Source organism: Molothrus aeneus, chromosome 15 (genome assembly GCF_037042795.1).
Source record: "Molothrus aeneus isolate 106 chromosome 15, BPBGC_Maene_1.0, whole genome shotgun sequence".
Classification (NCBI taxonomy): Eukaryota; Metazoa; Chordata; class Aves; order Passeriformes; family Icteridae; genus Molothrus; species Molothrus aeneus.
In genome coordinates this window covers 7,907,194-7,932,569 of record NC_089660.1, presented here as the reverse complement: position 1 = coordinate 7,932,569, position 25,376 = coordinate 7,907,194, and the positions used below count along the sequence as shown (strand labels likewise).

The window sequence follows — 25,376 nt, the reverse complement described above, 5'->3', positions numbered from 1 at the left end:
GATGCCTCCAGCCCCTTTCCCTGCCACAGTGGTTTTGAGGCCAGACTGCCTCTAGCTCGTGCTCTGCCTGTGTGTCAGAGGCGCCGGCAGCTCTGGGAATAACCCTGGTCCTGTGCTATTTCCTGCCTCAGAGAGCCCTGGCCACATGCAGCATTTACAGTCACCTCAGCAGGACGTTAAATGTCACTGCTGGCTGCCACAGCAGCTGATGTGGGCTGGTGCTGTTTGGGTGGCTGTGGGACAGAGGACGTGCCCTCCCTCACACACCAGCACATGGGGGGAACTCAGTTTGAGAGCAGTCCCCGAATTCCCAGAGTCAAACCTCCCCTTTGCTGGGTCAGTTTGAGAGCAGTCCCCAGATTCCCAGAGTCAAACCTCCCCTTTGCTGGGTCAGTTTGAGAGCAGTCCCCGAATTCCCAGAGTCAAACCTCCCCTTTGCTGCACACCTGGCTGTCACCTCCTGCTCCCACCACCATGAGCTCCTCATCAGGGCTGTGGAGCAGTGCCAAAATTGAAAGAGAGCCCCCCTGACTCTCCCATGACACACCTGGCTGCTGTCACCACTCCAGCAACCCCCTCAGAGCACACAGCCACCCACAGGACCACCAGAGAGTCATTTCTCTTGCCAGGGGGACTTTGGGCTCCTTTCCCTGTTGCTGGCTGGCACCCACATGGCTGGGAGGAGATGCCAAACCAAGCAGAACTCTCTCTCCTCAATTTATTTCCATCTATTGCAACCACTCAAGAAAACAACCCCTGACCCAAAGGTTTCATCAGCCCTGAAGCCAAAGCTTGGAGGTCCCAAGGACGAGGTGGGGACCCATCACTCTGTGGCAGCTGCTCTCCAGCAGCGAGATGATGGAAGGGGCCAGTGCCCATCCCCAGGTAGCTCCTGGGAGAAGGAGCTGGCAGCTCCTGCACATGTGGTGTGCAGACACAGCTCCAGATGTCCCTGGGGCCTTCCACAAATACCCAAAAGGGACTGGGGAATGGTCGCCAGGAAGGAGCTGATGGAAGGTAGCCAGCAGTCATTTCTATGCTCAAAGAGCATTTTCCCAAAAGTTGCTAAGGTCTGCAGATTGGATTTTTGAAGGAGTAAGATTTGAAAACACGTGAAACAGAAATTGCCTGCATTTAAATGACACCATTTGCCAGCAGTCCTTCCCAGCCAGTTGTTCTTTGTTATTTAGATGCTTTAACACTTGGCTTCTGGCTCATTTTTTAAAATCCTGGCACAGCCTTTTCTGTGCAGGAGAGAATTCTGATTGCATTTTTAAGTTTAGTACAAAAAAGTCCTGTTTACACTAATCCATAATTCCAACGTCCCAGCCTCCTGTGGGCAAAGGCAGATGGAGAAAGCAAACTCTGCTGAAGTGAAGAGACTGGCAGGATACAGAAAACCGAGGCAAAGGGGGATTCAGAAGACATTTCAAAACTTGAATATTTTGTAAAGCTCTTTGTCTCACTCTGTATCATAGAAATTACAGAAAAATACTGAGTTTTCATGGCTTCAGTAAACAGAAAAGGGTATCTTGAGGTAAGTGTAAGGAATACCTCAGAGGTTTAAGGTCAGTAGAAGCAAAGCAACTCAGAAAAGCAGAGATCACTGCTAATTTAAGAAAAAAAATTTGATACTTGCTTATATTTGATATTTTTCAGTGTCTGTTAAACTACCCTGAAGGACTCAGAAATGTGGCACAACAGGCCCAGATCCTGAAGATGCAATAACAGAGCTGCTATCATGGAGAGAACAAAACAAAGAGCCAGAATTAGCAGAGCTGGGTGCATCCCATTTGGCCTCCTGGAAAACATCTGCCATTTGTCAGGACTACAAAGCCAGAAGAGCCCTCTCCCCCTTGATCTGCAGCAATTAGGGAAATTCTGTTGTGCTAATTACCTGGGGAGACAACACGGGGAGAAGGCTGATAGTGAGTGACACTTCAAGGTAACATTTACAAAAATCAGGCAGATATTTCAAGTTACTGGAAATCACAAAAAGTGCCACACAAGCCTCCCAGGACAAGCTGGAGAACGCTGATCCCTGGGTATAAATTTAGAATAAATATTTAAAAATTAATAATAATTAAAAAAAATAAATTCTATAAACAATCTAAGCAAGAGAGCCTGTGGAGCTGCTGAGTCTGCAGAGGTGGAGAGGGCTTGAAATGCTCGGCTCCCCCAGTACAGATGGTTTGAATTGCAGAGAAATGGAGCAATCCGCCGTCCTGCCGGCTGCAGCACCACTGCACTCCTGCTGCTGCCAAGCCATTATTGGGAAATATTTGTCACATATTAGCTGGAACATCAGATTACTACACTAGACATTTAACGCTGCTTTGTAATAAATCCATACGTTCAAATGCATGCGACACTGTCCCAGCGGGAACTCGAGATGAAAACAGGGATATGCATCATCCAACAGCCAGGAGATTGGGAGTTCAGGCTCCAGAGGTACTGTTAAATAAAAAGGCACATGGAAACACAATGCATACCTAGAAATACACAGTGCAAGAACAGCCAGCAGAGCTGGAGCTCTTCACACTCTCAATCCACAATTCAGCAAGGACCAGCTGCTGGGCAAGGCATGCTCTGTGGGCTGGGGCTGGTTTAAGGTTTTTTTACTGAATTTAAGGAGACATTTGCTCTCAGGCTTTAGCATGGTTCATCCAGCACCCTGAGCTCTCGAGGGACCTGTTCTCACAGAGCTTGAAGACTTTTGGCACAGCAAATACCACCTTTAACAAGAGTCTTTGGCACCTGATGTTTTAAAGGACTGTTAAAATTACAAGGTGGGAAAAATAAAAAATAATCCTTAAAAAACATATATGAGAGAAAGCAGCCAGAGCCCACACAACTGATAAACAAATTGTTTACCAGTGTGAGGTTTCAGTCTTGCCTTCAACCCACCTCCCAGTGCTCATCAGCAGGCTGTCCCAAATGCCATCTACACCAGTGCTCCTGCACCTGCTGTGTTTCATCCTGCAGCAAAGGCTTTGTGAGGATCCCACCAGAGAAAGAGGCTGAACACAAGGGGATGAGGGGCCTCTCTGCAAAGCATTACAGGCCTGGCTTAGGGAATGACAATAACACAAGTATTAAGCTGCTCTTTCCCTGCAGGACAACATATGGGGACAGCCTGTCCTGGCCCTGCCCGGTGCCTGCAGCTTCCAACCGCTGCCACCCCGTCCCGAATAGCTGAGGGGACTCAAAGGCCATGTCTGGCCCCAGAGTGGGGTCACCAGCCTGTCACAGCGTTCCCGAGCCTGACCCACACTCAGTCCAGCTGCCTCAACCCCCTCAAGGATGCTCTCCTCTCCCTCAGCCACAGAAATGCCCAAACCACAAAGGGCTCAAAGTGACACAAAGTTGTTGTCATCCTCCCCCGCATCGCCTTGCTTGAATGAATAATGCAAAACAAGTCAACTCAAAGCAGTGCCCAGATGCTCAGAGCAACTGCAGAGGCAACCTTTTACAGCATGCTCAGCATTGGAGACAGACATTTTTTTTTAAACCTTTAAAAAATATATTCTTTTAATTATCTTTTTTTTTCCCAAATTGTTATTACTTCCAAGGTCAGGCTGGATAGGGCTCCAAGAAACCTGATCTAACTGGAGATGTCCCTGTTCACTGCAGGGCAGTTGGACTGGATGATTTTTAAAGAGTCTTTCTATGATTTCTTTTGACGATCGCGATCTCTCCGTGGCCCTGGTGAAACAGCCCCGGGCCCCCTCTGCCGGCCAGCGGCCCCCGCAGCCGCGGAAAGCCCCAGGGTCCCATCCTAAAAGCCAAACCAGCTGTGCCCTACAGCCAAATAGGGGATCTTCAATAGGAGCACAAAGCACAAAACGGGTCCCTTTGGGTCGGGGGTTCTTCTAGGAGGGAACGCTGTTTGTCTTTTGTCTTGGTTTTACAAGCAGTGATTTAGGATTTCGCTGTAGTTAGAATAACTTGACCCCCATTTAACTTTTAAGTGGGTCGTTGTCATCTTGTTCCAAAACTGCTTTGAATGTGTAGCGAGTCAATTATATCAAAGCAGCGCCCTAAAAACAACCGCCACCCCCTCAAGTCCAAACAAACCCCAAATTGACTCATTTCTAGGAAAAATCAGGGCTTGTTTAAAGCAAGCCCAGCTAGCACGGCCAGCTCTGAGTCTGTGTTTGCTCCTGCGCTGCCCACGGTGGCTCTGTGGTGCCTGCATGGCAATCAGAGCATCCTCCCGCCGCTCCCTCTCCCCGGCAGGCTTTAAATCCAGCAGTAATGAGGAATTCTTAAGCCTAGCAGGGTTATTGGCAGAGGAAAGCCACCCAGCCCAGGTGTTCAGGATACCCCATGGGAAGCAGGAATGGGGCTGGCAGCATCTCCCCATCCCCTCCACAAGGAAATTTTCCTTTCACCCGGGGGTGCTTTTTCAGTGCAGAGGCAAACTGAAGCTTAGCTGCTGGTTTGCAGCCTGGTGTAGCTCAGCAGTGAATGCCAGTGAGAGCCACAAGCTCTCAGGTGTTTCCAGACCGAGCTCTTTAACTACAGAGCAGAAGGCAATTCAGCCTTTTTCAGGAGAAAGAGGAAAATAATGAAACACAGCTAAAGATGTCTTTGATTTGCTCAAAACCAGCCAAAAGGCTTCAGGACAGTCCAGCAGCACATCCCCAGTCAGCTCCCCGCAGTGGTGGCCAGGAGCAGCCACCGATGGGACATTTCCTACCCACCAGGAAATCACCTCTCCATCCCTCGGCTCACAAATTGCTTTGTTTCGTTCCTAATGACTGTAACGAGCATTTCAGCAGCACGTGGGAAAACCTTCCCCTTCCTCTCTTCCCCCATCTCCCAAACACAGCAACCAGCAGCTCAGTGACCCGGAACAGAACTGGGACTTTCCTGGACAAAAGGAGCCTCTTCAATCCCAATTGCTTTCCGAAGAGCAAAGGAAAAGCCTCTTGACCACTTAAGCACACCAGCAGTGCCCTGTTTGTCCAGACCACAGAAAGACACAGCCACAGAGTCCCATGAGGTTGGTGGACTTGTTGGGTCTGTGCACCACAAGAGAGAAACCTGATTTGACCACTTTGCAAAGAGCTGAAAATAAGCAGGATTTGTTTCTCAGCTGGTGGGTTTTGTTACCAGGCAGTGAGGCACACAGGGAGCCTTCCACCAGAAAAGCAGCGAGTACATTTAAGAGCATCATTAGTGAAATGTTTCTGAGATTAAACATAATCTTACAAGGGAAAAAACCCTGGTTTTTTTTTTTTTGTCCTGCGAATATGGACTAACACTGTGTCTGTTGGTAGGACTTGTATCCAGGGTGGCAGGGAAAATCGACCCTGCCCCTTTGCCTATTCTGCTATCTCCATGTAGCATTTAGTGTTTATTTATTTTCTTTAAAACTAGAATGGAACTCTGCTGCTTGCAAGTCCTTGCAACATGCCTGTGAATTCTCCCGCATCAAAGCATTGCACATCTTTCACCCATCTTTCACTGCTTTTGTGAAAAAAGAAAATAAAGGCTCGAAGTGCCCCAACCCAAAGCCACTCGCACCCTTCAGTGTGACAGCAGAGCACTTCACAGAACATTTCTGTAAATGAGGTTCCTTTACAAACTAATCTAAGCTGTTTATTGTTTCCAAGGAGCATGCACTTCCACAGCAGAACAGGAAGTTTTGACGGTTTTAGAAGTTCATTAAACTCTGGGAGGAAATTTAAACAATCGGTGACAGCTTTCCTACAGCAAAAGAAATCCTGCCCTCCGAAAAGGCAGAGAGGCTGCAGCTTTTAATTATCACACTTGCATTAAGCCCCAGTGATTTTGTTACTACTTCTAAATTGTTTTGGCCCAACACCCAGGGCTCACAACCCAGTCAAGTTCTTCCCTCTTTTATTCTTATAGCCAAACGTCGCTTTTGTCCAAACCTCAAACTCCTTGATGTGTAAGCAGGCCAAAGCAAGGCACTGGGAGACGCTGGAGCGCTTCAGCTGGGGAAAAACCCTTCCTAACACATTTCCCTCCATGGGAAGGAGCGTGTAAAACAGGAGAGAGGAGCTCAGAGGGTGGGTGGCCCGGGCTGGGCTGTACCTGGCACCTACCTGGGGGGCACACGCAGTCTGGGGGCGCCTCCCGCGCCGTCCGCAGCTTCGCCAGTCCCTCGCCCAGCTTCTGTTTGGAGGGGATGAAAAGAGCACTTTAGAGAGGACATTACAGCCAAACACTGTGCATGCATGCCAACAGCCAAACCATCCCGGGAGGGGCAATGCTTTAATGTCCCATGCCACAATAGCACGGAAATATCAAATGTTCCTGAGCAAGGGGCGGCCTACAGCCCCCACAGGGAGCAGGCAGACACTCCTCCTGCACATCCCAAAGTCCCTTGAGCAAAGCTCCATTGGGAGGATTCATCCTGAGCTCCCTACAAGTCCTATGTTCACGTGTGACCTGATTTGGTTGATTTTGGACTTAAAATTCGTGCTCTGTGGAGTTTTTGAGGTTTCTTTAGCAGAAGGATGAGGTAAAGGACAATCAAGACTGGAGTGCTCACCCACCTTCAGGCCTACCCAAAGCCCAGTGTTTCCATCCCCAAAATGAAAAACTCATCAATGGGGTAACTCAAACACATAAAAATTCATGAAACTGGAGCAGTGTCTACGTGGCATATTGCAGGCAGATGTGTGCACACTCTGGCTGCTTCCTAAGCCAGCCAGACTGTTCGTGCCTGCATTTAGCCCACTGCCAAGCCCAAGTTAATGAGCCTGATGACAGGTACATTACATTAGCTCAGGCACACTCCCTGCCTGGGACAGCCCAGCAAGGGTGGGAACAGCTCATCTTCACCCACAATCTTCACTCTCTCAGTCCTCCAGGAATGCCCTGTCCTACCTAAAGTACTTGCCAAAAGATAAACCAATAATCTGATAACTGGAGTCCCTACATTTCAAAGACAGAAAATTCAAAGTACTTATTCAGTTTAGGGTGTTAAGACTTGATATTGTACAACTGATGGCCCAGTCCTTTTTCAAATATTTGAACACTGTGGACTATTCAGGAATTAAGCTACCTGTGAATTAGGTTATTTTCTTTTTATTCTGAGGATTAAATAGTTTTATCTGTTGTTGAAATCCTATGCTTCCTCTATCTGCTTGGATGTGACACTAAGAGGTCCTGAAAGCATTAACACGGTTTCATAGCACCTGACAGAGAAGTTGTCCTAAGGGAAGTATAAATACCAGAACGATCCAGCTGCCTTCTGCAAAACACTTTTCTTGAGAAAATGTGGCAAAAAAAAACCCATCTAAGGAGATTTTTCTGACAGCCACCTGCAGTCTAAATGTTACAGAGTTGCTCAAGTTCTATCTGTTTAATTTTAAAGTAATTTGGATGATGAAGATGCTCGAGGAAATGAAAGCAAGCTCTCCCACATTTTTGGTTCCCCAGGCATCACTGGCAGCAGCAGAGGAGATCTGAATCCTGGAGCGAGTCCTCTGTTCTCCCATTGAATTGTTGTTGTCATGAAACTGATTAATCTGGACACTGCGGACAATAAATCCTTTGTGAACAAAATGGTCCGGCTTTGTTTACAACGACTGGATGTTTCCATAATCCTCCTGTTAATATTTTCCCTCCAGTGTGAAAACTACACACTTGGAGCTGGGGCTTTTGACACAGAGCAGTGGAGATGCTGCCACGTCTGGACTGTGCTGTTGGCAATGTTTCAGAGGGCATCAAAGAAGGAGCCTGCAGCACATCCCGCTAACGGGACAAGCCAAGGGGAGGGCAAGGTCCTGCCACAGCCAAATCAGCAATTTCTCCAGAGTTACATGGATGTCTGTCACAGAGCCAGAAACTAAATCCTTGTTGTCCAAATTGGCTTTCATTACCTTAACTACACACTTACCCTTCCTATATTATTTCCTATCTTCTTTTACTTGCCAAACATTTAAATAGCACTAAAAGAAACAGAGCCAGTGTGTTGGTGTTGTATTTGCTGCTCTCTATACACAGCTCTGCCATAAATTATGCCAGCAAACCCCTCCATTGGTACATGGAGTAAAGCTTTTTGGGTCGTGGCAGAGAACAAAGGATGCTGGGTCATGCACAGAGAGCGTATGGAGCTTTGGTTTCACTTCTGAAGTACTGTGGTAAACTTCAAAGGAGGACCAACACAGAATTTAACAAAAAACCTGACCCCAGGCATCAGTTGATGTTCATAACGATGGAAATACTCTCTCACTCTCCAGAAACTCTCAAGCACAGAAAGGGCAGCAGTTGCTTGACAAGTGAGCGGTCTTATGTAACAGAGTTTGGGCAAGAAACACTTTCTGAAACTTTACCATAAATTAAGAGGTCCATTTAAAATGACCATTAATAGATAGTGCAATTACTACTATGGATGCATCAAATTTGTTGCTTGATTCAAAACTTGCTTTAGCATTGACAAGAGTTCAGTCATACTTAATGTTTCAACAAGCTCACTCTTCCATTAGAAACCCAATTATGTGGTTTTGCTTTATTTTCCCCTGTACAAACTCCATCTGAGCATTCCCAGTACAAAACAAGCTTTCCACACTTAACTAAATCTCAGCAAGAGGTTGCACATGATCTTAGGCAGTGCCACAGAAACCATTCCCATTGCTAAGCACATTTATTGGGGTAATTGGAACAGAACCACTGCCACAACCGGCAGGCTAATTCCTGCCTGGAGAACAGACATTAACTAAAGGCTGTGACTACGCCTCACAGGCACCCCCCCTGCTCTGGTATTCAGGGTTTTCACAAAAATATTTTAACATTTCACTTTTATCGAGGCACATCAACGCAACCAAGTTTCCAGGCAAAAGGACACACCGTGGTGGTGCCAGCAATACCCTCACCCTAGCTCCAACAGCAACACACAGCATGAGGAACTGTCTCCCCATGCCCCCAGCACTGCCTCCATCCCTGCTCACTGCCCCAGAGCTTTCACAGAGCTCCACATACAAACACATTTTTGCATGATTGAGGCTTCATGGCTGTCATGATTTTAACGCTTGTTTTGCACCGCAGTCAGGCCATTAATAAAATCCCAGTGTAAAACCTTCCCCAGATGTCAGAACGGATCACCCAGGGGTGCCCTTCAGCAGCCCCACAAGCCGTGTTGAATCTTGCTGAACTTTATGAACTACTGTTTATACAAATCCAGCAAACCAACGGCGGAATCTTCAAGCATTTCCTATGAGTGATGGAGCCCTTCACGTCTCCCTTGCCTGTAAAAAGCCCCAAACCTAAACACCAGAATCGGGAAAAAGATAACCCTGGGATAAAGTGTAACTTCTCCCAGAGATTTGGTTCAGTTAGGCACCGAGAAGGGCATCAGTGTGGATAATAGTTCTCCAAGTGGGCGGAATTGTTCAGCACAGAAATATTTATTGAATAATTTCAGAAAACCCCAGGACTGAAAGTGAAGTAACAAGTGGCGGGTCTCCTCTGCCTACCATAAATCAGTTCTGCACTGCCAGACCACAATAGTCTGTGACAGAGAGTCCAGATAGCGGGGATCATGTTCATCATTTCTAACAAGGAAATTATGGTCCATTAAATCCCAAGACAAATAGTTAAAGTACTCGGGTTACCTGTGTCAGTGAATATAATAAGGGGGAAAGTCTCATGTCCTATAACCTTCGATAGCCAGCCCTTCACCTGGGGCTAATCAAGGTGGGATCTGCCACGCCTCGCCCTACGCCTGATTCATGGGAACGGCAGCAAAAAGTGGAAAGTTTGGTAGAAGGGAGTAAGTTTTCTCACAGAGGATGAGAAGCCGGTGACACACGGAGCGAACCCCGCGGCGGAGCGGGGCCGGAGCGCCTTCCCCGACCCTGTCGCCCCGGCGCGGAGCGGCCGGTCCTGCGCGCCCGCCCGCGGAGCCGCCTCTCGCTCCCCGCCTCTCACTCACCTCGCGGAACAGCTGCTCCACGCGGGGCTGCAGCGCGTCCAGCAGCGGCCCGTGGCCGGCGGCGCCCCGCTCCTCCAGCGCGGCCAGCCGGCCCTGCAGCTCGGCCGTCTTGGCGCCCAGCAGCAGGCACACGGCCACGGCGGTGAGCGAGAGCAGCAGGCACAGCGCGGAGGTGGCGGTGCCCGCCGCGCCGGCGGCGCCGCTGCCGCTGCCCGCGCTCATCGCGCCGCGCTCCGCGCCGCTGCGCGGGGTCCCGCTCGGCTGCCGCCCGCCTCCCGCCGCCGGCGCATCCAGCGCCGCCCCGTGCGCGCCGCGGGCGTGGGGCCGGAGCTGCGGAGCGGCCGCTCTCCTGCGCTCGCCCCGCCAGCCCGGGTCTTAAACGGAGGAAGCGGGGGGTGGCGGCTCCCCCGCCGCCTCCCCCCGCGCTGGGGAAGGGGGGATGCTCCGAGCGCGGCCCGCCGCCCCCCATGGGGGATTACGCGGAGCAGATCCCACCCCCGCTGCCCGGCCCCCCGCGGGGACCGCTCCCCCCGGCCCCATCCCCGCGCCCCTCGGGGTCCCGGCCGCGCTGCACGGGCGGGGCGCTGCGAGAGCCGCTCCGGAGCGCAGGCTGCCGGCGGGGCGGCCCCGCTCCGCTCCCCGCTCCCCGCTCCGGTGCCGGTAGCGGCGCTGCCCGCGGCGGGGGCGGCGGGTGCGGGCCGGGCGCCCTCCAGCGGGCTCCCCCCGCCGGGAGAGCGGACGGGCGGCGGCTGCGCCCGGCCCCGGCTCCCCTGGAGCGTCCGACCTGCGAGAGGCGTCACCCGGCCGGGAGCTTTGCACCTCCTGCCCTATAGCCCGTCTGCACCGCGATCTGTTCTAGACATGCACTGTAACTCACTGTTATCTCAGTGGAGTGCTCCATTCACTTTCGTGAGCTTTTGAACGAGAGAAAACTGCTCACACATAAGTTCCGAGCATCCACATTGTCATCCCTCCTCCTTGCTCTTACACAGAGCATCACAACCCACCTATAAAACATCCTCCTGCAGCTTAATGCTTGTCTAGATTCTAAGTACATGGTATTCTAATTCCAGCGTACCCTTTGCCTCATGGACAGAGACACTTGCCCTTCAAGGAGTAATTCTTAATTCTAGAATAGATGATTGAAGCCTAGGACAGAGTTAGGAAATGCTACAATGTCAGTAGCATTACCAATGTCAGATTCTAATTAAGTTTGTTAATAAAACACACACAGAGGGATAGACAGAGGCTTCTTGTAGCTATTTCCAAAGCAGTTAAACCAGGTAAATCCATAGCATGTGCTGACAACAAGTTCCTGCTTTCTTACAGGTCCTGAAGATAAAAGAAAACTCCAGGTTTCTGTGAGACTCTCTTTCTTACCTCCTTTTTCCTCCCTCCTTTGTATGGGCATGACAAGACTTTCCTCACAAGCTCCATGAGAGCTGTAGAACACACACAGTGCCATCATTTTGGGGAGATGCTCGGCTGTGAAGCATCTTGTCCTGTGTGAACTGAGCCCTCCAGGCAGCCCTGATATCCACTGAAGGAACAGGCAGGACTGATCACTCCTGCAGCAGATGAGTTCCTGCCCCAGGAATCCACTCCTTTCCCAAGCAGTTTAGCCCTGAGCTCAACTCTTCCCTCAGGTTCCAGAGCCCCAGATCTCACACTCTGCACTTCAATGATAAGCCTGGGCTGTCCACTTAAAAGACAGTTTTATTCTGGCTTGTCCTCTTTGTTTTTTAGTAAAAAGTGTGACTGGTGCACTATGGAAATGCACACTGTTAGTCTGGTCTGCCTGGCTGACCCAGTCACAGACCATATTTTGAAGGTACAATAGCTGGAAATCTGAAGTGCAGAAATAAATGGGAATGCTCTTCTATTTATTTAACAGCTATAGCTTGATCCAAACATGCAAAGATTACCACCTTCAATGAAGGTATGAAGATGACAATGGGGGGTGGTGGTGCATATAAAATCCATCCCACTAAAGGCAGAAGCACCGAGGGCAGCCCTACAGCACCAGACCCTGCCCCAGGGTGCTGCCCAGAGCCCCACACAGCTGCCCTGGGGAACTCAGGGGCCTCGAGCTCATGTGCCTGCAAACCAACACTTGTGTACGTGCTGCAAGGTCTGCAAAAGCCCTTGGCACCTTGCTGCAGGTGCCACATTAATCCTGACAGTGCTTTTAAATTTACTGGAAGAAGAAAAGTCAATTTAAAGATGGCTTTATAATAGGGCTAAGCTCTATCTCCTTTACCCAGCACAACAAATTTCAGTACCTACATCAACAGCTAGAAGCACTCTGTAAGCAAGAGCACACCATCTTTCCCTAATTTCCATAGAACTGTTTTACGGTTACAGTTTTATTGTTATAGCAGCATATAAACTTTTCTCCCCCCATCTGCCTTTGATTTGTATTGCTCAGATGATACACTCAGCCAAGTCCTTGCTTTGCCTCTGTAGCTGTGGGATGGAAAGTACTGTGGGGAGAAGAGAAGGAATTTACTCTTGTCCTGCTCAGCCCTACTGAGCTGACCTGCATGGCACAGACTGTTACATTTTCTGTCATGCCAAGCAGAAACAATGTCCTCAACACCAACATCCAAGGAAAGGAGGTGGCTGTGAAGAGCAGTAATCAAGCCCAGGAGGTGGCACTAGTAACAGAAGATAAGCTTTCAAAGCCTGGCCCAGCTCTATTCTGCCCCCAGCTCAGAGATATGCATGTCTGGAGCCTCTTGCAAATGAAGCCTCCTCGACACCAGTTGAAAATCTTACTGTGTATTAGGGCTAACTCAGCAAGCACAAAACCTGAAGTCGGGCTCCTGTGGAGCCAAAACAATTTCGTTTCCTTCCTTTGAAGAAATTCTTGACTTTACTGCACAAGCCTAAAATAAATAGCCAAAAAACTTATTACAGTCAGAATGAACTTTTCCATGGAAGGCTCCCTTCTTACTGCTCAGCAAGCCACCCATAGAGGGTCAAATGGATTAAGGGAGTTGGAGTAACAACCATCAACTTATAGATGTGGCAACCCCAAAACTACCAAAGTACATTAATGGGTCTTGGAAAGTTGCACCATTTTCTTCTCAACTCAGTACCAGAGTTCAGGAACCACAATTGAGAACCTGGGCACCTGCATCCTGTACAGTCTCAATGCCAGCACTTCTCAGTTTCCAAGGTCGCTTAATTTACCTTAAGTACAAAAAAAAAGCTCCAAAGAAATACACGTTGAAGACCTCAGAATGATCTCACTACTGCAAGAGCTTAAATACGCCACAATTCTGCGGCATGCCCTATTTCTCTGCAGTAGGACAGTCTAAAAACTTATTATGAAAATGTTCATCTTTAATGACTAGGAACAATACTGAAAACAGGAAATGTTACTTTATGGATCTTAACTAAAAAGATTAGCTATGAATTGTTGGAACTGAAGGCTTCAGATAAGTTTCCAAGAGTTAATTAGCTGTCAGGAGAGCAATGCATGCAACAGAAAATCTGGGAAAAAGGTGACCCACAAAAGCCATCCTAGTTAGGATATACACTGTTTCCAACCGTGTTTCAACACACCATCGAACTGTTACATACAGCATAACTGGGTGGACCTTTTCATCAAGACTGACAAAAGGGAAGTTTTAGGGAAAGTTTCCAGAACTCCTTCAGCTACCTCAGACTCCTCACCTACAGCCAGAGGGTCCACTAGCATCATCTGTAAAAGGAGAGTGGCACGGGCTTTCAAAAATGAAAATTACTTTTATTTTTCACTTTGATACTCATAAGACTACAACTGCTCAACAAGGTAAACATAACAGTTATACAAAACATATGTAATTATTTACAGACTTAACTGTACAAAATAATTTAAAGCTTACAAAAGTTTCATGCAACCTCTGCTGACTGACTGACACAGTCTAGGAAATCTCCTTGAAGAAGCATAGAAGATCTTTGAATTTATTTATTTAATGGATCAAAAAAAGGATGCTGCAAGGCTTCATCAAGAGTAATTCTTTTGGCTGGGTCATATTCCAGCATTCTGCGAACAAGGTCAAACAGACTTTGATGATCTGTGTCTTGGCAATGCATGAATTCCTGAAAGAAAAAAGCAGGAGGTATTTTAGAGAGAGCTTTCCCAATTGCAGTCTAGCAGAGCAATAAAAATGCTGTCTCCTACCTTCAGAGGCTTACAGCGTCTCCTGACGTAGCGGCCCGCAGAGCTGTGCTCGTCCCAGTCCAACTGGTCATGGTGAAAATAATGTTTTCTGCAGGGCAAGGGAAGTAACAGCAAGTTGGTGTCAGTGCACACAGCAAGCAGATGCTTTTCCAAGAAGCTTTAAAACACCATTAAGTGCTCCTGCATGTATCTCTGCATCTGGGAGCTAACATTTTTTACTGTGCATTTATTCACAGAGATCTGCTGGGCTTTTATTATTGCTGCTACAATAATTAGAATACAGTAGCTGTTTTTTTAATTACTTGAATCTATTGCAATTGCTGCTTTCCAAGCTTTTTCCTGGTTTTCAAAATGCACTATAATCAACTGGACAACCATAAGAAACATATACATTTTCCAGTCCAGAGTTACTGGAATTCTACTTTAACATGAGTTACAGAATTATCTACATGAGCTGGCAAGAGGACAGCTTATGTAAGAAACAAAACAGACCATCAACTCCCAGGACCTCTAAACTTTGGACCTAGAGGGCTCAGGGGAGAAGCCTGTGCTGGCTGCTTCACCTTGCCCTGGGAGTGAGAAACTCTTGCTGCATGGAGTTATCTTTGAGGAAGAGAGAAAGATCACTGAAGCACATGTCTGAGGGATAGGGAGGGGCAGAAGAAGAGGATGTCAGCTGTATTAGCAAGCAAGGACCCTCTTCTTCCTCGCAGTAATTATTGTGATGACAACATGTTCTTCATTCTGAGAGTTCAAAGAAAAAATTATGTCTCATACTGTTGTGGTGACCATACCAAATTTTGCTTTAAAGAGTTAGAAATATCCATACTCAAGTTACAGTTCAAGAGGCTGACAATTCATACTAAAATCAGAAAAGAGGACTACTGTCAAATAATTAAGGTTGCCTATGAATCTCTGTTCATCTGCAAGAACTCATAGCTTACAATGGAAACTTTGCAATTTCTCTTGTAAGAGAAAATATTAGGGAACTTACCACTTCTACAATGAACATACCTGGATTTCTTGATCATGTGAGTGGGCAGAGGCCCCAGTATTCTTTCCATCATTGCCAGGTGTTCTTTACTATCATGAGTCTGTGTGGAAAGAGCAATGAAAGCACTTAGCACATTTTTCTCCTCTGAGCCACTTGGTAACAACAATCAAACTGCAAACAAGTTTTTGCCAGAGCACTGTCACAATATCTTTAAACTTTGCCACTTGCAATTATTAAAAACAGATTATGCAATGTAGATTATATAACACTTTCCACAGTGAGGATGACCTTTGACCAACAGTTCATAAACCAAGTATTGTCCAAGTGTTTTCTTTACTTTTAATTCCAGCAGTGACATGTCAGTCTTCTTCACTCAAAATGCCAGAAAAGATCATCTTAGATACTCTGAAGGAGATATCAAAGATGTAACATTTTCCTGTATGGATGCTGATTTTTCAATCTCATCTATATAATCTTTAAAAGCCCATGGGGGAGGGAGGGGGGGTTCTGCCTTTTACTCAGTTAAGTGCATGTCATTAAAAGATTAAAATCAGTAGTCAGTAAGAAACACATTCTATTTAAGCTTACCTGAAACACTGTAAATCCCAGGTAATATTCAATCAGAATACAACCAATACTCCACACATCACATGGCTGAGACCATCCCAGTGCTGCAAAAAAGGCAAAGTTTGTTTTACTTTTTAGTATATTCTCAAAATGCATATCCCACAAAGCACACGTCCAGTTTCCACACATTCACTGATGCCCAACTCATTCCCCATGCCCCCCTCAAGCCCTGCTGCTTGTTTCTGGTTTTAGAGTATTTCTTTTACTGTTTACTCTCAGTAATTTTACCCCCACCACCTGATAGATGACTGATTACCAGAACCATGAACAACTACTTTGGTTTATGAAGTAAAGACATCTGAATGAACTGCAAAGAACTTTCAGAAGGTTTAAGAGTCTTTACTGACCTAAAATAACCTCAGGAGCTCTATAATGTCGTGTAGACACTAATGTGCTGTGATGCTCATCATCAAAAGTCGCACTTCCAAAATCAACAACCTTGATGTCTGTGTTTTTTAAAGTGCGTTCATCTCGTTTCTGCAAGAAACCAAGGTGCTGTTAATACTTTTCAAAAGCATGCTTAGGCAAAAGGCATTATCACATCATCTTCAAAGTACCAGCTAGCATAAAATGTGTAACAAAACACTTCCTCCAAATACTTTAATTCCTGTGCAGCTCAATGCTCCAAGAAAGAAGAGCGAATAACAAAGTGATTTAATCTCAATACCCAAAACAGCTGAGTAAAGACCATTCACAGTAACAAGAGTTCTTTTCCTCTTTTGTTAACCTTAAGTTACTTGTTATCTCTATTTTTTTTTTAAGAGAAGTTTCAATGAAGACAGAAGTAGTGCAACTCAAGTTGGGAGAAACAAAGAACAAACTTACCATTTTGGCATTGTACTTCACTATGTAATCAGACTCCACAAACAAGATATTTTCAGGTTTTAAATCTGTGTGAGTTAGTTTATTATGGTGTAGAACTACAAGAAAAAAGAGAACAGTATTCCATAATTTACAGATTAAATTCCTAAAGTAGAAACCAAAACACACCCATATATTTGAAAGGAGTATTGAAATTTACTTACAGTTGATAGACTGGCAAATTTGATAGGCCATGTTTCTAATGTCATTAATATGAAATGGCAGAAAGCTGTTTTCCTTAATAAAGTCATAAGTACTGAGCCCCAGGAGCTCAAAAACAATGCAGACATGGCCATGGTGATCAAACCACTCCAGCATCTGGACACAGCGGCTTAAAGGAGAAAAAAGAACAAATGAAAAACTATTGAATAAATCACCTTCCTCAAATCCTTGGTATGCTGACTACTCAAATCTCATACTTACAAGTTGCTGCTTGGATCCATGTTGTTCAAGTGTTCCAACACCTGTATTTCTGAACGGGCTGCCTCCCGGTACCGACCAACATTTTTCACTATTTTAACTGCTACATGCATTCCTCTCCTTGCAAAGAAAGGAAAGCACAGCAAACTGAATCAATTATTCTTAAATACCCACAACCCCAAAGCAGCTTGATTTTAATAAAAGAAACACAGGAAGATTAAAGGTCATGGAGAATTATGAGTTGGATTAGTGGAATTTGATTTAAGCATGCTGCACTCAACCAGGACAGGTTTTATAAAAAAATAAGTAATCCTGATCTTTCCTTTCTCAAATACTTATAGTACATGCTTTATTAATGACTTCTCAGTGTTATCATCTCATCTGAAGCAGAATAAACATTAGGAATCTGCCAGCAGAATGATTAAAGAATTAACAAAGTTTTCATTTGAACAAAAATACAACACAAATTTGATGTTTTTTTTCCCTGCAACTTGCTCAACTTGTGCTGGCTCTTTTCCAGTGTTCTTATGGAATCAGGGGAATTGAGTAATTTCTGAAGTTTGGGTTATGAGCAGTTTATACCAGTGAAAACCGCCCTGCACTGAATGCCTGCATGCATTCAGACTGTAAGGCTGTTACTTGAATGGAACACAGACACAGCTCCTTCTGTCCCATTTGCTCTTAGACAACTTTTGTCTCTGCAGAGCTCTTTGAATTCTAACAACTTCAGAACACTCTCTGCCCTCACAACATGACCTCAAACTCCAGAACAGACTTCACTTATGAAATGACAGAATGAACAAACAAACCAAAGGTAGAGGAAAAAGTACTAAAACCATGTCATAGAACTGCTGATATAAAACATACAGTTAAAATAGTCTGAGTTCTAACAACTGCTAGAACATACAGAATTAATGGAAATACAGTTCAGTTTCTTCTCTTTCACCAGACATCTCCCCCACATGGAAGCAATAATTTAATTTAAAAAGCACTCCATACTAGGTTACTGTTGATTAAAAAAACTTTAAAGGATAATTTTGATTATGAAAATTGAGGATAGCAATTTACAGCTCAAGCAATTCCAAGCAACTGCTTTCCAGAAACTGCTTCCACTAAGAGCCAAAAGTACTTTCTCAGTATGTCACTGTACCACCTTTAAAAGTCTCCCAAACTAGTTCTGCACTCTTCAGCTGCTCTCACGTTCTCCAGTTACAGTAGCAGTACTTAATAGAAACAGAAAAATGAAACAAAACAGAGTTCTCAATCATTAAAAAGGGCATTTGGGCTGCAACCTTCTCTTAAATAAAACATCCTCGAGCTTTAATTTCTGATCTAAGTATATTTTATCATGAGATCCACTGATAAAGATAACCCAACACTTACATATCATGATCTATGCACTCCACTACTTTTCCAAAAGCTCCTTCTCCTAAAGTCGCAACAATTTCATCTAAAAAGAACAAAGATAAGTTAGAATTATACAACTACTTAAAGGAGAATGAACATATTAATGTAGATTTTAAAATGTGCCATTACAAAAGCATAATTACTTTAAATTTCAGCATCAAAATGCATTATTTTATTGGACAGGAGTCATGAAAACAGTTAGCCAAAAAACTATCTCTTGTTCTAATCTCAAGTTCATTTACTAATTGGAACTTTTTGAACACAGTATTTAAATTCTACAGAAAAGAAGATATGCAAAAAAACAAAAAAGCACAAAAAAAAACAGAACAAAAAGAGCAATGAGATTTCTTTAGCCCCCCTCCTCTGACATACTATTCTAAACAGATTTTTTTCTGAAAAGTTTTTTAAAAGTGTTGAAAAATGTTCTATACATCTTGCTCTTAGAACGTCTCCACTTTCACAGATCAGGTGACCCTCCTCATCATCCTCTACACTCCTGGATCTTTTCCTTCGGTGACTCTTCTGGGAACGGCACCAAGATCGTCCAGCCAATCAATATATCAGAGTGAATTCAGGGCAGAATACGCAATTCATTCAGCGGGGAGATATTCAGGCATTCAGTTACACACCAGGCCACGAACAGTTGGCAGGAGCAATTTCAAATTCAGTCCCCAGAAATTCACAGGGCACAGTTTATGTTACAGAAGAAAAACATGGCAAGGAACAGATTTTCAGATAAATACTTAAAGTGATACAAGCAACAGAAAAAAAAAACAACACAATTTTGTCTCTCAAACAGTGGCTTAATTGAAGACAGATTAAGACTGCAACACTGCTATTTCTAATTCTTGGCTAGCAAATAGCAGAAACCAGTATTTATGTACATACCTAAGCTCTCAGTCAGGTGAAATGTTTCTATTCTTAAAACATCCACTCATGTAAACAATTTTACTTCCCTCATGTTTAGAGAGGGGAGAAAAATTACTCTGAAGTCCTTAATTTGCATTTTATTATCTAATACACCTTGCTGTTCTACTGCAGAAAAGTGGTATAAAACACCTGGAACTGTAGATGCATCAGTGGGCATCATGACAATCATGAGAAATTCAGAGAGTGCACCTTCAAAGAAGGCAAGCAGCAAACTTATCCCATCTCATAAAACATTAGGTGCCATTAGCTGGGCACAGGGCTTATCAAAGCTTTCTGGAATTAGGTGTAAAATTGTTCAAAGCCTTTTACCAGACATGCACGTTCATACTTTCAATTCATGTTAAAAAGGCATGTCATCTCAATTGCTTTTAGCAATAGGGTGGATAGCATCTCACAATCTACCTGAAAAAAACAGAGTTCACTATGCTGCAGATCTAAGTGACAACTGTACTTTAAAAGAGGACAGCTGCCTGTCTTCAATTTCAAGATAACATTTTTCAGATCAACCCCAGTGATTTTGACTACCAAACCACCTACATTCCCAGTGTACAGCTAGTATGATGATCCCACCCCCCACCCAACAATGATCCAAGAATCTCAACTAACAACATATTCACATGCTCCACAAACAGACTCAAATAAATACAAATCCTTTTTCAATAACGTATTCCTTAAAGTACCGTGGATCAGGAATTGCAGCTCTAGCACTCATTTAAGAAGTCTATTACCACTAATTCATGAATAATAAAGTTAAAAATTACTCATACCGAATGCGATTGGTGACTGGAGCAATGATGTCTCTTATGCTTCCTTTTATGACTACTTTTCCTGCTCCGACCAGAGGATTTGCTATAGTGATGATGGTGACTCTTTTCATAGTCTCTGTGATAATGCCTGTGGTCATACACTTCACAGAAGTCATTTCTGTATTCCTCAACATATCTCCGGTCATGATGGTCTCTTTCATTTATGGCTCTATCGTCCAAATAATGACTGAAAATATATTTTAAGTGAATGTTCTCCACTTCAAAAACTTGAGGTTCCAACAAGATAAGTGACCTGAACTGAGTTACACAGTATCTGTCTTTACAGCACAAATGTTTTTTAATTGACTCCCTCCCCAAAAATGGTGGAGCTTTTGATGTTACTTTATTCGGAATTTAACATTGTCAGTCTCAAATACATGGCAGCCATCCACATGAACAATGTACAATCTGACCACAGTTTGCATAGTAAGAAACTCAGACTTAAAAAGGAGAAACACTTCCTAAAATTTACTTCAACTTCATTACAACCTAAAAGTCACATGACAAACCACCTTCAATACAGAAATCATCCCTTCTATGCTTTCAAAGCTCCAGGTTTAAATAAAACCTAGAGACTGAGAGAAGTAGCATCATTCTAAGTGCTCTGCAACCAACATTAAAACCTCAGAGGATCTGGAACGAGGATCTTTTGCACAGAAAACAGACCATTAAGAAAGCTGCTGAGGCACAGAGTTCCCTGACTGCTGTACGCCTACTCCTTCCAGCATTTTAATAAGCATGGGTATGAGCTTTAAAAAGAATTCCATTGGATCTTTTCAAGGGAAAAAAACCAAGACAAAACAGAAAATACATCTTTCCAGTGAAAGCAGTGTGGGAGAAAACACAAATCACTTGCACATTAGTAAGAGAGATTCATACTTACCACTGTATTAAACGATTAAACAAACCTTCTCCTCCTTTTGTTCACATTAAATTAAAAGGCATCCTTTTCACTTGAAATTTAATACTGATTGTATTCAATACCAATATTTAACTGACACATCTGAGACAAACTAGTAACATTTACTTGCTTTTATCCAACAATTTCTATTTAATGGTTCAGGTGCTGTGTTAACAACTACATATCAGGCTTAAGTGAGCCAAACCATAAGGAACTGACAACTCTGGACATTCAAAAACTCCTACCCTGAAAACACATTTATTTAGACATGGTAAGAAACATTTGCACTACTCAGTTCAGAGTGTTATACCTTTCTGAAACCCGACTGGGTTTATAGTGCTTGCTCTCCTGGCCACTGCTGTGGGACCTCTTTCTGCGCTTGCGGCTGCTGCTGTGCTTCCTCTGATCCCAGCTCCTCCTGTCGTCCCACTCAGGACAATGAGACTGCTTTGAATGCCTCATCTCCCACTGCAAAATACAATAAAAATCATTTTAAAAAATCAACAAACGCACATGTAGGTACAAGTTAACAATGGCAGTTTGATCAAGTATGACAGAACTAAAAAGGCCCATTTGTCCTCAGCTCCCTCCCCCCATTATTTCGGTTTGGCGAGCAGACCCAGCTCCCTCATCCCAACACTAACACTGTTATGAAACACAAATCAAGATTAAATAGGCCAACTCATCCTCATTTAATAGCTTCAAACATGTCATTAAAGCCTGTTTTAAATGAACTCTCAAGTGACTAAGCACAATAGTATCCTTAAAGAGCCTCCTGTAGGAAGAAACCTTCCTCTCCAAACATCCTCTAACAAGAAAACCTGGATTTAGGTCTTCCTACTGAATTGTAAAGTTACTACAGAAAATCAAGAATCAGTCTAAAAACTTCTCTCACTTAACTATTTACAGAACACCAGGACACAGTCACTTTTAGCATCAACCACTGTGAACTCTGATGGATTAACACAACTTTGGAGCACCTGGAGCCAAGTCACAACTTTTGCACCCTATTAGCATGCAGGACTGTGGGTGTTCTACAGTTCAGCTGATTTGCCAAAGACAAAACCCACCAGCTTCTGTTGCTGGATGTTAGGTGCAGGAATTCTTTGTTCAAACAGGTACATGCACAACTGAAAAAAAAAAAAAAAGGCAAAGTAAAACACGGCTGTAGAATTAAAGAATGTAACAAAACCAACTGTTATTTTTTTTACTCATCTGCAGCAGGAGTTTTTTGAAAGTAAGAATAACCTTCTATATCTATTCCAGTATAGTCCAAAGAATGAATTCATAGAAGATAATAAAAAGTTTCTGCAGCAAGCAGTGACAGTGAGAACAGTAGTTTAGAGACAATAACAGCAACAGAGTAGAAAAATCATGACTGTAAATCATGTGTAAATTGTGCAAATCTGTGTAAATTTACAGAGAACAATGCCTCTATACAAAGAGAAGGCATTAAGTTGGAAACTCCTAGAACATGCAAATGACGGGCCAATTCTGAAAAAAAGGTTTTTTTGATACTTTCAGAAGATCCGTGAAAAGCTGGTAATTAAAAAAAAAAAAACAACCATAAAACGACAGACATCTGCAACAATGTTTTTAAAAATCAAAAACATATTAACAAACTGTGCAAAACAAGTGCCTTGTACACATTTTAGGTGCGGCATGATTCACAAAAATCTTACTCACTTGTGAGTTTCTAATAAAAACAAAAAATACTAATGTAGCAAATGACTAACAAAACCACCTGAAAAATTTAAACCGACTTGGTGTTTTCATTCACGTGCTTTAATTTCCTCTCTTCTTACACAGCTCCAAAGCTATTTTCCTGTATTTTCACCTTACATAATTCAGGTTCTGAAGCACACTCAGGTTTCAGTTACTCTTGAGGTGCAGAGCTCTAAACAGATAAACTCAGTTACGGATGAACTGAAAATTCTACTTATGGTTGCTTGGGATTTTTCTTTCCCTACTTGGAGGAAGGCAGGCTCCACAAAAGCTCTGTAATTAACAACTATCTAAATAAAATCACCATTAAATCGTCCTGCAGAGCAGGGCTTGGGGGCAGGGATGGATATTTGACACAGGAAGCTGGAGAAAATGCTTGAAGACTAACTGCTGCTTAACTACAATTAAATGCACATAGCTTTAGTGAAATTAAGACAAAAATAACAAATTTTGTCCCTAAAGGAGCCAAGTACACTTAAATGAGGAGGAAATTGCCAGAATCGCTCTGAGTCCATTTTACGCTAGAAGCCACCTTAAAATTTTTTAACTACGGTGCTCTATATGATTTTATGCGTCGAAGAACTTCACTTATGTAATACTGACAGCTGCCACGAACATATGCATTCCTGTAGCATGTGGAACTAATCCATATCACAGGCAGTTTTCACTCCCACATTTTGCCATAAGGCTGCTCAGGCAGGAGCCATTCCCCTTTCGAACAGACCCATGCACATCAGGGCCACGAAAGCCCCGCGGTAAGGTAAGCTGCCTACACAGCACTTTCTAAATGCCTCTCCTCAAAATCTTGGCAGGCGGAGGAGGTCAAAGGCTTTTTCCTTCGGGATGGCCAAAGTCCGGCACAGCAGATCCTGGAGGGGACACCCGCCGCCCCAAGCCAGGGCGCCGAGCCCGTTTCCAGGCCACCTTCCCCGGGAGGTCTCCGGGGCCGGCGGGGGAGGAAGGGCCGGTCCCCGCCGCCACCTGGGCGGGCGCCAGGCACGGCCGGGCCGGGAGAGGCCAGCTCCGCCCGCCCCAGCCCTCCGCACCTCCGCAGAGACCCCGGCAGAGCTGCTGTGCCGAGAATCCTCCTCCCACCTCAACCCTCCTGAAGTAGCGCCTGATGCGCCCCGCGCCGCGGAGACAACGCAAGCAGCTCTCCCACCCCACCCCCCACCGTGCCTCTCCTCCGTTTTCCCCGCTGCTTAGCCCCCCCCGGAAACAGAAAGGACAGAGGAAAGAAACGAAGGTGAAAAGAGAACGAAGAAGGGCGGCCCTCACCACTTACAACTGGAACAGAAAGCGAGCGAGCTCCGTGTCCGCCCTGCGCGCACAGACAAAATGGCGGCTGCGAGCGCGGAGAAGCTGCTTCCTCCTTCTCCCTCGTTCTCGCGGCGTGTGTGCGCTCTGACGTCAGACGCACGGCGTAAGGGCTGGCAGGGCGGGAGACCCAGGAGCGGCTCCGCCCCCACGCCCTGCCCTGAGGCGGTGCCACCGCCATGGCGGCAGCTGTGAGGGGCGCGGGGCGGTGTTCCTGCTGTCCTGTGCCACCCCGTCCCACATGCTGGCCATCTTTGCCCAAATCACGGCTTGTCACGGCTTTGTAAGCCACCCTCATGGAGGAGTTCAAGCATGGAGGGCGAGTTCAGAGGCAACTCCAGATCTCCTCTCCTCATCAAACGCGTGTAGTAGTGCAGAAATCACCAATTAGCCCCAACCGCCAAATAATTCCTTCTAATGAACTCGCTAAACGCAGCGTTTAAGCAGTTTGATGATCCCGCAGTTAGGCCTGGCTTCAGGCTCACAGTTCTCTGTGGGGGCCGTTTCTGTGTAAAAACCCAATAAAATATTTTATGTGCTGCAGCCTGCGGGCCGGCGGTGTCCCCTCGGCCGTGACTCAGTGCGGAGCCCGTGTGGGATGTGGGATGGCGGATCCCGCTGAGTCACGGCCCGGCAGGTCAAACCCCGCGTCCCGGGCCTGAGGGAGCGCGGGGTTAGTGCTGGACTGCACCGGGAAACTCGGCATCACCAACCCCTCCTGCCCTCAGCCAGGCACAATGCAATAAACCCAAAGAGATTGTTGCAAAGTAAAGAAAAGCACACCCCAAAATAGGGAAAAGTCGAACTGAAAGGCAAGCTTCAGATTTAGGAGCTCACCATTGGGGAAAATAGCAATGTTGAGGTGAACTGAAAATTCTACGTATGGTGGCTTGGGATTTTTTTTCTGGGGAAAATAGCAGTCTGGGGAAAATAGCAATCTCTGAAGGTTAATGGGTAAATTGAAAAATTCCTGGATTTATTGGCACTTTCCCAGAATAATTTTAGCAAGTGTTACCTCTAATACAGCAAGGTTTTGCAGCTGAAGCAAAATCCAGAATAGCTAAAGTATAATTTACTTAGAATTTAATGAGTGCTGTTGTCCTTTTAATGTTAGTCCCAAATAACATTAGTAAATTGTTCTAAAATAAGAGCATTTGTGGTTTTAAAATTGTCATTTGAATTAATTTGCCAACAAGAGTAAGATAACAATTTAAACCTGGTTTGCACTAGAGTGGAAATCCTGTTCCTCTTCTTGGGTTTTTTTCTTGTTTCTTTCTTTTTTTTTTAACAAGAGAAACTAAGAT

General features: G+C 45.0%; 2 protein-coding genes across 6 annotated transcripts in view; both read right to left on the bottom strand.

The window, feature by feature from the left end:
• The window catches only part of LOC136563122 (collagen alpha-1(XXIII) chain-like), a 184,923-nt gene extending 174,788 nt beyond the window's left edge, over positions 1 to 10,135 (bottom strand). Inside the window, 2 exon segments of the mRNA XM_066560313.1 lie at positions 6,078 to 6,147; positions 9,914 to 10,135. Of these exon segments, the coding sequence (XP_066416410.1) occupies positions 6,078 to 6,147; positions 9,914 to 10,135 (292 nt within the window).
• Positions 10,136 to 13,646: 3,511 nt separating this feature from the next.
• Positions 13,647 to 24,148, bottom strand: CLK4 (CDC like kinase 4). Of its 5 annotated transcripts, none has more exons than XM_066560314.1 (14): positions 24,034 to 24,148; positions 22,101 to 22,160; positions 21,341 to 21,498; positions 20,091 to 20,316; positions 18,825 to 18,915; positions 18,370 to 18,436; positions 16,990 to 17,106; positions 16,731 to 16,897; positions 16,531 to 16,625; positions 16,053 to 16,182; positions 15,667 to 15,749; positions 15,099 to 15,178; positions 14,085 to 14,172; positions 13,647 to 14,002 (listed from the first exon to the last, which is right to left on the bottom strand). In XM_066560314.1, exons 2-14 carry the CDS (start codon positions 22,152 to 22,154, stop codon positions 13,865 to 13,867), a joined length of 1,494 nt encoding a protein of 497 aa, XP_066416411.1. In that variant the 5' UTR covers positions 22,155 to 22,160; positions 24,034 to 24,148; the 3' UTR covers positions 13,647 to 13,864. The 5 variants fall into 5 exon arrangements, with proteins under 5 accessions (XP_066416411.1, XP_066416412.1, XP_066416413.1 ...); XM_066560315.1 differs by having other exon boundaries at positions 24,041 to 24,142; XM_066560316.1 differs by lacking the exon at positions 22,101 to 22,160 and having other exon boundaries at positions 24,034 to 24,145.
• Between the last annotated feature and the right edge of the window lie 1,228 nt (positions 24,149 to 25,376).